Raw genomic sequence first — 13,374 nt, 5'->3', positions numbered from 1 at the left:
GTCTCCAAACTGAAACTGCTCCTGAGGATGAAGGATCAGGCTTTTGTTCTTTGTTGAAACGAAAGGAACGAAAACGATTATTAGCCCTGTTTTTACCTTTAGATTTTTTATCCTGTGGTAAAAAAGTTCCTTTCCCACCAGTAACAGTTGAAATAATGGAATCCAACTGAGAACCAAATAATTTGTTACCCTGGAAAGAAATGGAAAGTAAAGTTGATTTAGAAGCCATATCAGCATTCCAAGTTTTAAGCCATAAAGCTCTTCTAGCTAAAATAGCTAGAGACATAAACCTGACATCAACTCTGATAATATCAAAAATGGCATCACAGATAAAATTATTAGCATGTTGAAGAAGAATAATAATATCATGAGAATCACGATGTGTTACTTGTTGCGCTAAAGTTTCCAACCAAAAAGTTGAAGCCGCAGCAACATCAGCCAAAGATATAGCAGGTCTAAGAAGATTACCTGAACACAGATAAGCTTTTCTTAGAAAGGACTCAATTTTCCTATCTAGAGGATCCTTAAACGAAGTACCATCTGACGTAGGAATAGTAGTACGTTTAGCAAGGGTAGAAATAGCCCCATCAACTTTAGGGATCTTGTCCCAAAATTCTAATCTGTCAGACGGCACAGGATATAATTGCTTAAAACGTTTAGAAGGAGTAAATGAATTACCCAAATTATCCCATTCTTTGGAAATTACTGCAGAAATAGCATCAGGAACAGGAAAAACTTCTGGAATAACTACAGGAGATTTAAAAACCTTATTTAAACGTTTAGATTTAGTATCAAGAGGACCAGAATCCTCTATTTCTAAAGCAATTAGGACTTCTTTAAGTAAAGAACGAATAAATTCCATTTTAAATAAATATGAAGATTTATCAGCATCAACCTCTGAGACAGAATCCTCTGAACCAGAGGAATCATCAGAATCAGAATGATGATGTTCAGTTAAAAATTCATCTGTAGGGAGAGAAGTTTTAAAAGATTTTTTACGTTTACTAGAAGGAGAAATAACAGACATAGCCTTCTTTATGGATTCAGAAACAAAATCTCTTATATTATCAGGAACATTCTGCACCTTAGATGTTGAAGGAACTGCAACAGGCAATGGTACTTTACTAAAGGAAATATTATCTGCTTTAACAAGTTTGTCATGACAATCAATACAAACAACAGCTGGAGGAATAGCTACCAAAAGTTTACAGCAGATACACTTAGCTTTGGTAGATTCAGCACTTGACAGCGATTTTCCTGTAGTATCTTCTGACTCAGATGCAACGTGAGACATCTTGCAATATGTAAGAGAAAAAACAACATATATATAAAGCAAAATTGATCAAATTCCTTAAATGACAGTTTCAGGAATGGGAAAAAATGCCAAAGAACAAGCTTCTAGCAACCAGAAGCAATAAAAAATGAGACTTAAATAATGTGGAGACAAAAGTGACGCCCATATTTTTTCGCGCCAAATAAGACGCCCACATTATTTGGCGCCTAAATGCTTTTTGGCGCCAAAAATGACGCCACATCCGGAACGCCGACATTTTTGGCGCAAAATAACGTCAAAAAATGACGCAACTTCCGGCGACACGTATGACGCCGGAAACGGAAATAGAATTTTTGCGCCAAAAAAGTCCGCGCCAAGAATGACGCAATAAAATGAAGCATTTTCAGCCCCCGCGAGCCTAACAGCCCACAGGGAAAAAGTCAAATTTTAAGGTAAGAAAAATGTTAAAATGCATTATCCCAAATATGAAACTGACTGTCTGAAAATAAGGAAAGTTGAACATTCTGAGTCAAGGCAAATAAATGTTTGAATACATATATTTAGAACTTTATAAACAAAGTGCCCAACCATAGCTAGGAGTGTCACAGAAAATAAGACTTACTTACCCCAGGACACTCATCTACATATAGTAGATAGCCAAACCAGTACTGAAACGAGAATCAGCAGAGGTAATGGTATATATAAGAGTATATCGTCGATCTGAAAAGGGAGGTAAGAGAATCTCTACGACCGATAACAGAGAACCTATGAAATAGACCCCTTAGAAGGAGATCACTGCATTCAAATAGGCAATACTCTCCTCACATCCCTCTGACATTCACTGCACGCTGAGAGGAAAACCGGGCTCCAACTTGCTGCGGAGCGCATATCAACGTAGAATCTAGCACAAACTTACTTCACCACCTCCATCGGAGGCAAAGTTTGTAAAAACTGAATTGTGGGTGTGGTGAGGGGTGTATTTATTGGCATTTTGAGGTTTGGGAAACTTTGCCCCTCCTGGTAGGAATGTATATCCCATACGTCACTAGCTCATGGACTCTTGCTAATTACATGAAAGAACTTATTTTAATCTTTTGTTTTTTATGCCTTCTGTTTTAAATAACATAATAAAATCTTATAGGGACATTTAACACTAGATACATGTTAGTTAGTTTTTTTTTAATGATGTATTCATAGCAAAGATTAGGCCCAGAATAGTGTATATATTATCTTTTTTTTTTTTTTTTTTTTAAATTATAGTAGTTACTTAAATATCAAAGAGATACAGTACATGTAATTCTTTAGTTTCCATAAAGTAATGGGTCCAGCCCTATTAAAAACTAAGTTTTCCTTATCTAATTAATTTGGTTGAGAAGAATTAAGGACATATATAGAATGTGCAAACAATGGAAAAGAGGACAAATATATAATTAAAGGATATTGAAATTTTTTTTTTACTACACATAATTAAAGGGACAGGAAACCCCAACATTTTCTTTCATGATTTGGATAGAACATACAATTTCAAGCAACTTTCCAATTTACTTCTATGATAACATTTGCTTTATTCTCTTGTTATCCTTTGCTGAAGGAACAGCATTGCACTACTGGCAGCTAGCTGAATGCATCTAGTTAGCCAATCACAAGAGACAAATGTGTTCAGGCACCAATCAGCAGCTAGCTCTCACTAGTGTAGGATATGTGCTATTAATTTTCAACAAGGGATACAAAGGGAACAAAGCACATTTGAAAATAGAAAATAAATTAATTGTCTTAAAATGAAATGCCCTATCTGAATCATGCAAGTTTAATTTTGATTTTCCTATCCCTTTAAACATTTTACAGTATAATCTCTAAATGTTTAATATCCCTTTTTCTTTGTAACCTTTTTTATATATAATTGTATGGTCCCCTCAACACAATATAAGTACATTTATCTATACAAAATGTTATATTTTACAGATTATTTCAAGGTTCTGTTGCCTGATTTGTTTATTAAAATTAGATGTTTCGTCTATGACCTTTAGCAAAGATTTACTGAACATTTTCGTCCTGTAAAGAGAACTATTATTTTATGTAGCAAAGAGTCTTTGTTTATTATTGTTGTGCTTGACTCATGAACACCTAAATATTACATTCCATTATTTTTATCGTATGAGCACCGCCCAGACTTACTACATTTGAACATAGCTTATATGTGAGTTTGAAGTACAGGGTTATTTATACTTTCTGAGAGTCCGTCCTCTTTAGACTTTGTCCAGGTGAGTAAGACCTTGAGGTTGTAGAGAAGGTGTTGTATTTTCACACAGTAACTATATAAAAAGGTTTAAAGGAACAGTAAAGGAAACATATTTCTTCCTATATATTATCTAATTTGCTTCACTCTCTTGATATCATTTGCTGAAATGCATATCTAGATATGCTCAGTAGCTGCTGATTGATGGCTGCACATAGATGCCTTGTGATTGGCTCGCCTATGTGCATTGCTAGTTATTCAATAAAGGATACCTAAAGAATATAGCAAATTGGATGATAGAAGTAAATTGGAATGTTGTTTAAAATTGTATTCTCTGTCTGAATCATGAAAGAGAAAACATTTGGGTTCAATGTCCCTTTAAGTTCTACTGCCACATTATTTTTGCAGCAAAAGTCCTTTAGTGAGCATGGGCAATAAACTGCAACTATTATGTGTCTCCTAGCAAAAGAAAAGCTGCTCCTTGCCTTTATGTAGAAGGGGCACTGTCCTGGTATGTCGGTGACAGGACGTAATGAACAATTCACAAATAAAGTTTAAAAAAATAAATAAAGGGTAAAATCCTTATAAAATATATAAATAAAGCAATGATTTCTATTAGGCATAACTCACTGCTTAGTGCTTTCTTATTACAACAATGAATTTTGCATTTTATGTCACTTTAATGCATATCTGAAAAAAGCAAATTATTAATAGGAGGCAATAAAAATCCAGAGGAATTAATTGCATTTAATAAATAACCAAAGAGGCTTTCCTGCCCACAGAATTCTTACCCAGAATCAGGTAGGCTGCAAATAAGTTAGCCCAAATGTCAAATATGCTCCAAGAAAGAGATACCCTATTCTTTCTATGTTCCAGTGCATAGGTAAGCAGCATTGCCCACTAGCCCCCTGGGGGAACCACATACCAAAGGCCTAACAGGGATTACTGATGTTACACTGTCTTCATGGTTAGATGGATTGTGAATTAGTGGTGTTTGGTCTATCAGTTTAGCTACACATCTAACCACAAACAACCACTGGCTGAACCTGCCATTCATCTCATACTGAGTAGGATTACTCTTTCAGTACATCATCAGTAGGCTAAATCTAGTCTGCCTGAAGATACTGCAGATTAGGCAGCCTCTTGACTTGGGATAGGAGCACAGATACCAAGTGGCTGATTCTTCCCAGAATGCATCACATGTTTTTGGGCCCTCCAATGCTAAATTATTCATAGACAACCTGATTAATAAGTTTCTTTATTTCTCTATATAAGGGCCATCTGCTTTACATTATTTTGCAACATTATATTGTGGTCTTTGATCTTGCTGCTGTGGGATCAGATACCAGTTTTTAAGCATCAATAAAAAGTGTTGTTTATGTTAAAGGGACACTGAACCCAATTTTTTTCTTTCATGATTCAGATAGAGCATGCTATTTTAAGCCACTTTCTAATTTATTCATATTATCAATTTTTTTTTCGTTCTCTTGCTATCTTTATTTTAAAAAGAAGACATCTAAGCTTTTTTTTTTATTCAGAACTCTGGACAGCATTTTTTTTTATTGGTGGATGAGTTTATCCACCAATCGGCAAGAACAACCCAGGTTGATAACCAAAAATGGGCCGGCATCTAAACTTCCTTTCTTGCATTTCAAATAAAGATACCAAGAGAATGAAGAAAATTTGATAATAGGAGTAAATTAGAAAGTTGCTTAAAATGCCATGCTCTATCTGAATCACGAAAGAAAAAAATTTGGGTACAGTGTCCCTTTAATATATGCAGGATAAAGTACAATAAAGAAAAACTTTAACAGCCTCTGATTGAAAAAGAGTAATTTTTTTTAGAGTTACGTAGAACCTGAATGTCTGGGAACATTTTTTGTTGCTTTTTCCCCCCAATACATTTTAGCAACCAAGAGAAATATTTTAGTAGCCCAGATTCCCAGACTATTTATATTATTTCATGACTAAGCAAAGTATGAACACTGTACTGAGAGGCTCATTTTCTGTGATATACGGATATCAGCTATTGATGTCATATACCTTAGCTGTCCCAAAGCTTTCAAGGGCAAGTTTGTATAACGTGGCTTTTCACTGTATTGGTTTAACAAGGATTTGACATCACTAATATAATACTCAGGCAACCAATTTATTTTTTTTAACTCTGGAAAACAAGTCTGGGCTTTTAAACTGGATAAAATCACACAGTCTTTGTCAGATAGTTGTCTTGGGAGAATGTGTTATGAATAGAGAACACAGACTCAGTTTATAAACATTAAGACCTTATCCAAACACTTGCAGCTCCAACCAATCGGATCAGAACTACATACCCTCCGGGCTAGATATCCTGTAACAGTGTTACAGAGAGAATGAAGTTAAACTGACCAGGACATAGATAATCATCATGCTTGGGATGCCTATTGTGTTCACACATACTTTTCATTGTTTTGAATGTTGGAATTCCGCAAAAAAAACAACAAATTAAAGTAGTTAGACAAGAATTGCAAACAGCTTTCTCCACTTGGTTAATAGAACTTGCCTCAGCAGAGTGAACCCATCTTGTTTGTTTGTTTTTTTTAGGTCCAAAGGCCCCCATATCACAGAGGATACATCCCCAGATTTGGCCCTGAGCACAGTCAACCTGCCAGTTCCAGCAATGAGTGGAGTTCATGGCACAGCTGGTCTCCATGCTCTCGAACATGTGGTGGGGGCGCTGCAGTGCGCAGCAGGCAGTGTCTCATCAGGTAAAAGTGTGGTTACCTACAGATATAGGCATCTTTTAAATAACATCCAGCAAAAATAAAAATGGGTAAATCAATGTTTTTAATCTTTCACTTTTACAAGAGACATGAATGATCATTGAAGCCGGCATTGAAAGAAATGATTGCTTTTCATGATTGCTTTAGAAAGCCTCTTGAAATTCAGTCTGAAGGAGAGAATTTATATAATTCTAGATGACGTTTTTCAAATATTTTACATTTGTTGACGTGTCTTGAAAATTCTTACACAGTTCAGAAAATATTGGCAGGTACCAACCAGTGAGTGTCACCTAATTATAGGGTAATACAGTATTAAAGGGACAGGCTAGTCAAAAATAAACTTTTATGATTTAGATAGGGCATGTAATTTTAAACAACTTTCCAATTTACTTGTATCATCAATTTTGCATTGTTCTTTTGGTATTCTTAGTTAAAGGCTAAACCAAGGTAAGCTCATATGCTAATTTCTTAGCCCTTGAAGGCCGCCTTTATCTGAATGCATTTTGACAGTTTTTCAGAACTAGAGGGCGTAAGTTCATGTGTGCCATATAGATAACATTGTGCTCATACCCGTGGAGTTACCTAGGAGTCACCACTAACTGGCTAAAATGCAAGTCTGTCAAAAGAATTGAAATAAAGGGGCAGTCTGCAGAGGCTTAGGTACAAGGTAATCACAGAGGTAAAAATGCAGGAAGGAAAATTCATCACAGAGGTAAAAATGTATAGGTTGGTTATGCAAAACTGGGGAATGGGTAATAAAGGGATAATCCATCTTTTTATAAACAATAAACATTTGGATGTAGACTGTCCCTTTAAAGGGACAGTCTAGTCAAAATGAAACTTTCATGATTCAGATACGGCATGCAATTTTAAACAACTTTCCAATTTACTTTTATCATCAAATTTGCTTTGTTCCCTTGGTGGTATTTTTGAAAAGCTAAACCTAGGTAGGCTCAAACTGATTTCTAAACTGTTAAAAACCACCTCTTAGCTCAGAGCATTTTAAAAGTTTTTCACAGATGGACAGTACTAGTTAATGAGTGTCATATAGATAAAAATTGTGCTCACTCCCGTGGAGTTATTTAGGAGTTTGCACCGATTGGCTAAACTGCATGTCTGCCAAAAGCACTGAGATAAGGGGCAGTCACAGAGGTAAAACATATAATTAATATAAATGTGTTTGTTATGCAAAACTGGGGAATGGGTAATAAAGGGATTATCTATCTTTTTAAACAATAACAATTCTGGTGTAGGCTGTCTCTTTAAGTGAGGCTTTCAATCCATCCCTTTTACAATATGGTCCTCACCACTTCCCATTATATTAGAGGCATAACCCAAGCAGAAGTAATAACTGATATGCATTTCTGAGCAAGGATTTTGTTCTGTTCAGAGAAGACAATTTATGGACGCTTTGAGGCAAACTAGCTCTGCTAAACCAAGCTACAGAGTGGTATCAACATTTGTCTTTGAAGACTTGATGTCAGGTTTTATGAACCAAGAAAGAGGGAAATAATAATTATAACACTGTTTCATGATTTTTTCCTGTGATATAATTAATCTCCACAATAAAAAATAATTTCTTATTTGAATAATTTCCCCCAGTCATGTCTTTCAGTTTTGTACTTAAAGGGACAGACAACACCTACATTGTTATTGTTTAAAAAGACAGTTAACTTCTTTAGTACCCATTCCCCAGCTTTGCACAACCAACATTGTTATATTAATATACTTTTATAACATTAAACCTCTAAACGTCTGCCTGTTTCTAAGCCACTAAAGACAGCCTCTTATCACATGCCTTTTTATGATCTTTTCACAACAGGGGAGTGCTAGTTTATGTGAGCCATATAGATAACATTGTGCTAACACCCAGGGCTTGTGGCAGACACGGCACTAATTGGATAAAATGCAAGTCAGTAGATAATAAATAAAAAGTCATGTGATCAGGGGGCTGTCAGAAGATGCTTAGATACAAGGTAATCACAGATGTAAAAAGTATATTAATATAACCATGCTGGCTATGTAAAACTGGGCAATTGATAATAAAGGGATTATCTATCTTTTTAAACATTGTTTGAGTTGACTATCCCTTTAATGCAGGGTACTGAAAGCCATTAAATACAGTAGACTTGCATCAGTCCACAGGCACTAAATTTTAAAAGAGCAGCAGATTTTTTTTTTTTCTGAAAAGTTTCAAAATGTAGTTCAATTTGCCAACCCCCTGCACCCTGTGACAACAATCAGCCAATCTCAGGCTCATATACACAGTGAACTCTTGCACATGCTCAGTAGTAGCTGGTGCCTCGGAAAGTGTGCATAAAAAAACTGGATTTGGAAAATGGAAGTAAATTAGAAAGTGTTTTAAAATGGCATGTTCTATCTGAATCACACAAGTTTAATTTTGACTTTAGAGGTTACTCTTTAAATCTTGCGAACAGGTCATCATGATACAACTTTCATATGATGTTGAAATGGAAATAAACCGTGAAAGTATTATCAATCACCTGGATATTTCCCAAATTTCTTTAGACTCATCTAGGTTTGACACATTTCTTGGAGAAAAAAAATGCTGGCTCTGCTAATTCGCATAAATGTACATAAACCATTGGATAGTATAACTCGCAAAATAAAGCTGTAATGACTGATTTTATATGGTCATTTATTTGAAACTAGATTTCAACATGCTTAAAAGTCGTTTAACTGTAACGGGGCTTAATTTTCTAGATTTAATCCTGAACATTAAAGGGATATTAAATCCAAACATTTTCTTCTGCGATTCAGGCAGAGCGTACAGTTTTAAAAAAAGTTTCCACTTCAATTATCAAGTTGGTTTTGTTCTAATGGTATTCTTTGTTGAAGATATACCTACAGTAGGTAGGTGTCTGGTGCACTACATTGCAGGAAGTAGTGCTGGCATCTAGTGCTCTAAATGGATAACATTCTTGCAGAACTCTTGTCATATACTACTCTAGAAAGGTGCACACTCCTGAGGTTACCTCCCTGCTTCAACAAAAGATACCAAGGGAATGAAGAAAATGTGATAGTAGAAGTTAAAGGGATGTTAGTCTGTTTCATTGTTGTAATAAGAAAAAGTACTTAGCAGTTGCATAAACTTAATTGAAACCATTGCAATATGTAGTATTCATTTTCTTAAATTGATTTGAGCTTTAATTTAATTTAAATTTTTACACTACATTTGTGCTTCCTGTCACAGCCCTATAAGTAGGAGGAGTCCTTTGCAGGAAGTTTTATCTTAGCCTGATGTCATATTACTTCTAGGTTAGTGAATAGACTATATAACAGGGAGTCAGATTTGCTCATGCCCTGAACAGACAGAGTAAAAACTTAAAGTGAATGTTAACGTTCACGAATGAAAGCCCTGTTTTTAAAAACACTATTAAAAGGAGGGGCACTTTTATTCATGAAAGTTTACATTGAAGCCGTTCTTTTAAAATACTTACCTTTTATTCCTAGCAAGCGTGGAACACCAGAGCACCGATTCCCCCCCCCCCCGATGTCTCTTTTTACTTCAGAAATGACAAATCCGGCCTTCTCCAATCACGGCTTGGCCTCAGGCAATGATTGCTCTGGAAGTAAATTGGACAGTTTATATTTACACTTTTTGAGTCACCAGCTCCTACTGAGCATGTGCAAGAATTCACAGAATATACGTTTATGCATTTGTGATGGGCTGATGGCTGTCACATGATGCAGTGGGAGTGGTAATAGACATAACTGAGATTTGTCAGAAGAAAAATCTAATACTCATTTGAAGTTTCGACTAAGTGCTATTGCATTGTCTTTTTATCATGAATTTTTTGATTATGCAAACCTAATGTTTTTACTGGTACTTTATGTTTTGAAAATCCTCTGCTCTTAAAATACTGAGGGGCAGGGCTACACTTAGAATTCTAAGTGCTAATTTTGCAAGAAAACAAGAATTGTTATTTGCTGTGTGTTTTTTTTTTTTACACAAACTTTCATTTTATATTTACTTTGATTTAACATATTTGGTTTTACCAAAGGAGCACTGTTTAATATCCCTTTAAATACAAAGTTGTTTAAAATTGCATGCTCCTACTGAATCGTGCAAGATTTTGCATTTCATGTCCCTTTAAAAATACAGATTGAGTGGCAGTCTAGGCTCATCTGCATTTGTTGATAATTCCAGGCATCTAATAATAAGCTATTACCTGATATTTGTAATCACTTACAATCAACAAATCAATAATCATCAACCAAAAGTATATGGTTGCTTAAAATGGTAGAGGCATTTTCTAATCAAATTGTTTTTTTCCTTGTCATATAAACATGAATATACATAGTAACATTCATAGTAGATGAGGTTGAAAAAAGACAGAAGTCCATCAAGTTCAACCTATACAAATCTTAATTTATCTACAATAAAAGCTCCAGTTGATCTTAAATTAATCCCATTTAGATGGTGATCCATCTAACACAAGCAATCATATCCCTGAATTCTGTTTATAGCCAGAAATGTATCTAAGCAATTTTAAATGTATCTAAGGCAAGGGTGCCCAATAGGTTGATTGGGATCTTCCAGTGGATCCCGAAGGGGCTGCTGGTAGATCACGGCCGATGTGATCAAAATGATGTGGTCAAGTTACGCGATCTCAACACTGGGGCATGAGTAGAGTATGGTTGCTAGGGATACCGCTTTATCTACTGTGAAGGGACAGGTCATTAAACAGTCTGATGGTCGGACACGAAAAGAGCTACAGGATTGAATCTTAAGGGACATTGATTTCAACCAATCAATGTAGATGATTTTTGAACAACAACACAATTGGCATATCAAAAGCATGGTTGAGTGAGTACACTCCCAATGGATATGGCGGTGTAATATAGTTAGGAGGGTAAGCATCAATAGATAGAAAAAGTAAATGCGAAGGCTGCAGTGCTATGCTAAAGGAACAAGTCTGATTGACGTCTGGCAAATGAACGTGTTGACCCGGTAAGAAATGGTCTGCATGGCGCGCTATTGAAATTTTTTTGTGTAAGCCTCACTGTGTCATATCGGACCAAGCCCTCAGCGCAAAGTAAAGGGGGTCGGTGGCAGTAATTTGAATGCAGTGTTTTGTAACATGGCACAAGGGGTTGCTCCTGTTAACCCAAATTATAGTCAGTGCTACTTTTGTCGTCAGGATTAATCTTTATGCTTTCGAAATTAAAATGAGTAAAAATAAAAAATATAAAAACAAGACATATTTTTTTTTTAAATTATATAGGTCATGGTTTATCTATAAAATGACATATCATCTTCTTCATGGACTAAGAGGGGGAACTGACTCTTCAGGAAAGTTATAGATATTCATAGTGTCAGAAAAGGCATTCTGAAGTGTCAGATAGGATATTCGGTTCTTAGGTTGTTGTTATTTATGGGTGTAAGAGGTTGGTAATGTCGGGTTAAGGCAGGGATGGGCATGTGGTGGAGGAGTGGTGAAATGGCAAAGAGATGTGTGATGAGGAGGAGATAATAATTGAGTGCTGCATGAATGAATGAAGAAGTGATGGCTTGCTGATATGATGGAGGACCCATTTCCGATTTTCTTACTCTTTCTCGTCTCACCAGTGAGATTTATATGTCTATATCCAGTATTCTCCTTAACCAATTTTTGTTCTTCACCTGGTGAGTTTGTCTATGGGATTACATTCAATATATACTTCAATGTACTGGGGGGGGGGGCAATTTATATTCATCCCAATAGAACTGCATGAGATGAAAGAATTCCATTTTGTTTTTTATAGTACCCATAACCCTCTAGTGTAAACAATTCATCTACCTGTGCCAACCACATCTGTTTTGTAAGTGTGCTAGGGGATTTCCAATTTCTGTAGATGATGATTTAGCTCTATTGAGTGCTATTTGGAACACTGACATTCTGATTTTGCATTGTTTACCAGGTTTCATATTAAGGAGAGCATGATTAGGGTGTATTACATATTCTGTTCCAAAAAGATGTCTCCCCAACCTTTCTACCCCCCCCCACAAAGTCCTAATCTTACTACATTTCCACCATATGTGCGTCATTTTGGCTACCGACCCACAATTTCGCCAGCATAGTCCATTATGTTCTTTAATGATGGTCTGTAGTCTATTTGGTGTAAGGTACCATCTGGTCAAAGTTTTTAAGTTTATTTAAAAAATGTGGGTCGAAACCGATGATTTATGTGTTTCCAGGTTTTATCGTCTATATTTTCATTCAATTCCTTTGTCCATTTTTCTGTGTAAGTGGGGAGTTGCGTGTTTTTGAGACAATTCGTCAAGTCTCTAAGGAAATCGTGTCTGTGTGGGGATGTCTGTAATAGGTGGTTTAATTGAGAGTATTTCAGCCATTTAGTGGGGCCTTGAATATATTTATATCATGTCACTTCTCAAGCGTTTTTTGTTTTTGTTTTTTTTTAATAGAAAACAGACCCAGTTTGGCTAACCTCTCCTCATAGCTTAAAGTCTTCATTCCCCTTACTAGTTTTGTGGCCCTTCTCTGAACTTTTTCTCAGTCTTCAATGTCTTTTTTAGAGATCTGTCCCCAGAACTGCACTCCATACTCAAGGTGAGGTCTTAACAGGGATTTGTATAGTGACATAATTATGCTTTCCTCCGTTGGATCAATGCATCTTTTAATAGAGCCACTCTCCTGCATTGTTCACCCATCTAGTTACTTTCAACTAGTTTGTCACCTGCTTATTTTTACTTCCAAAATGCAGAACCTTAAAGGGACACTGAACCCAAATTTATTCTTTTGTGATTCAGATAGAGCATGCAATTTTATGCAACTTTTTCATTTACTCCTATTATCAAATTTTCTTCATTCTCTTGCTATCTTTATTTGAAATTCAAGAATGTAAGTTTAGATGCCGGCCCATTTTTGGTGAACAACCTGGGTTGTTCTTGCTGATTTGTGGATAAATTCACCCACCAATAAACGAGCTCTGTCCAGGGTTCTGAAACAAAAAAATAGCTTAGATGCATTCTTTTTCTAATAAAAATAGCAAGAGAATGAAGAAAAAATAATATTAGGAGTAAATTAGAAAGTTGCTTAAAATTGCATGCTCTATCTGAATCACAAAATAATTTTTTTTGG

General features: G+C 35.7%; 1 protein-coding gene across 1 annotated transcript in view; it reads left to right on the top strand.

The window, feature by feature from the left end:
• Positions 1 to 13,374, top strand: part of LOC128663405 (ADAMTS-like protein 5) — a 113,482-nt gene that overhangs the window by 20,749 nt on the left and 79,359 nt on the right. Inside the window, 1 exon segment of the mRNA XM_053717721.1 lies at positions 6,090 to 6,253. Coding sequence (XP_053573696.1) covers positions 6,090 to 6,253 — 164 coding nt within the window.

Source organism: Bombina bombina, chromosome 6 (genome assembly GCF_027579735.1).
Source record: "Bombina bombina isolate aBomBom1 chromosome 6, aBomBom1.pri, whole genome shotgun sequence".
Taxonomy (NCBI): domain Eukaryota; kingdom Metazoa; phylum Chordata; class Amphibia; order Anura; family Bombinatoridae; genus Bombina; species Bombina bombina.
Note: the sequence above shows the minus strand (reverse complement) of the source record. Positions and strands in the feature narration are given on the sequence as shown.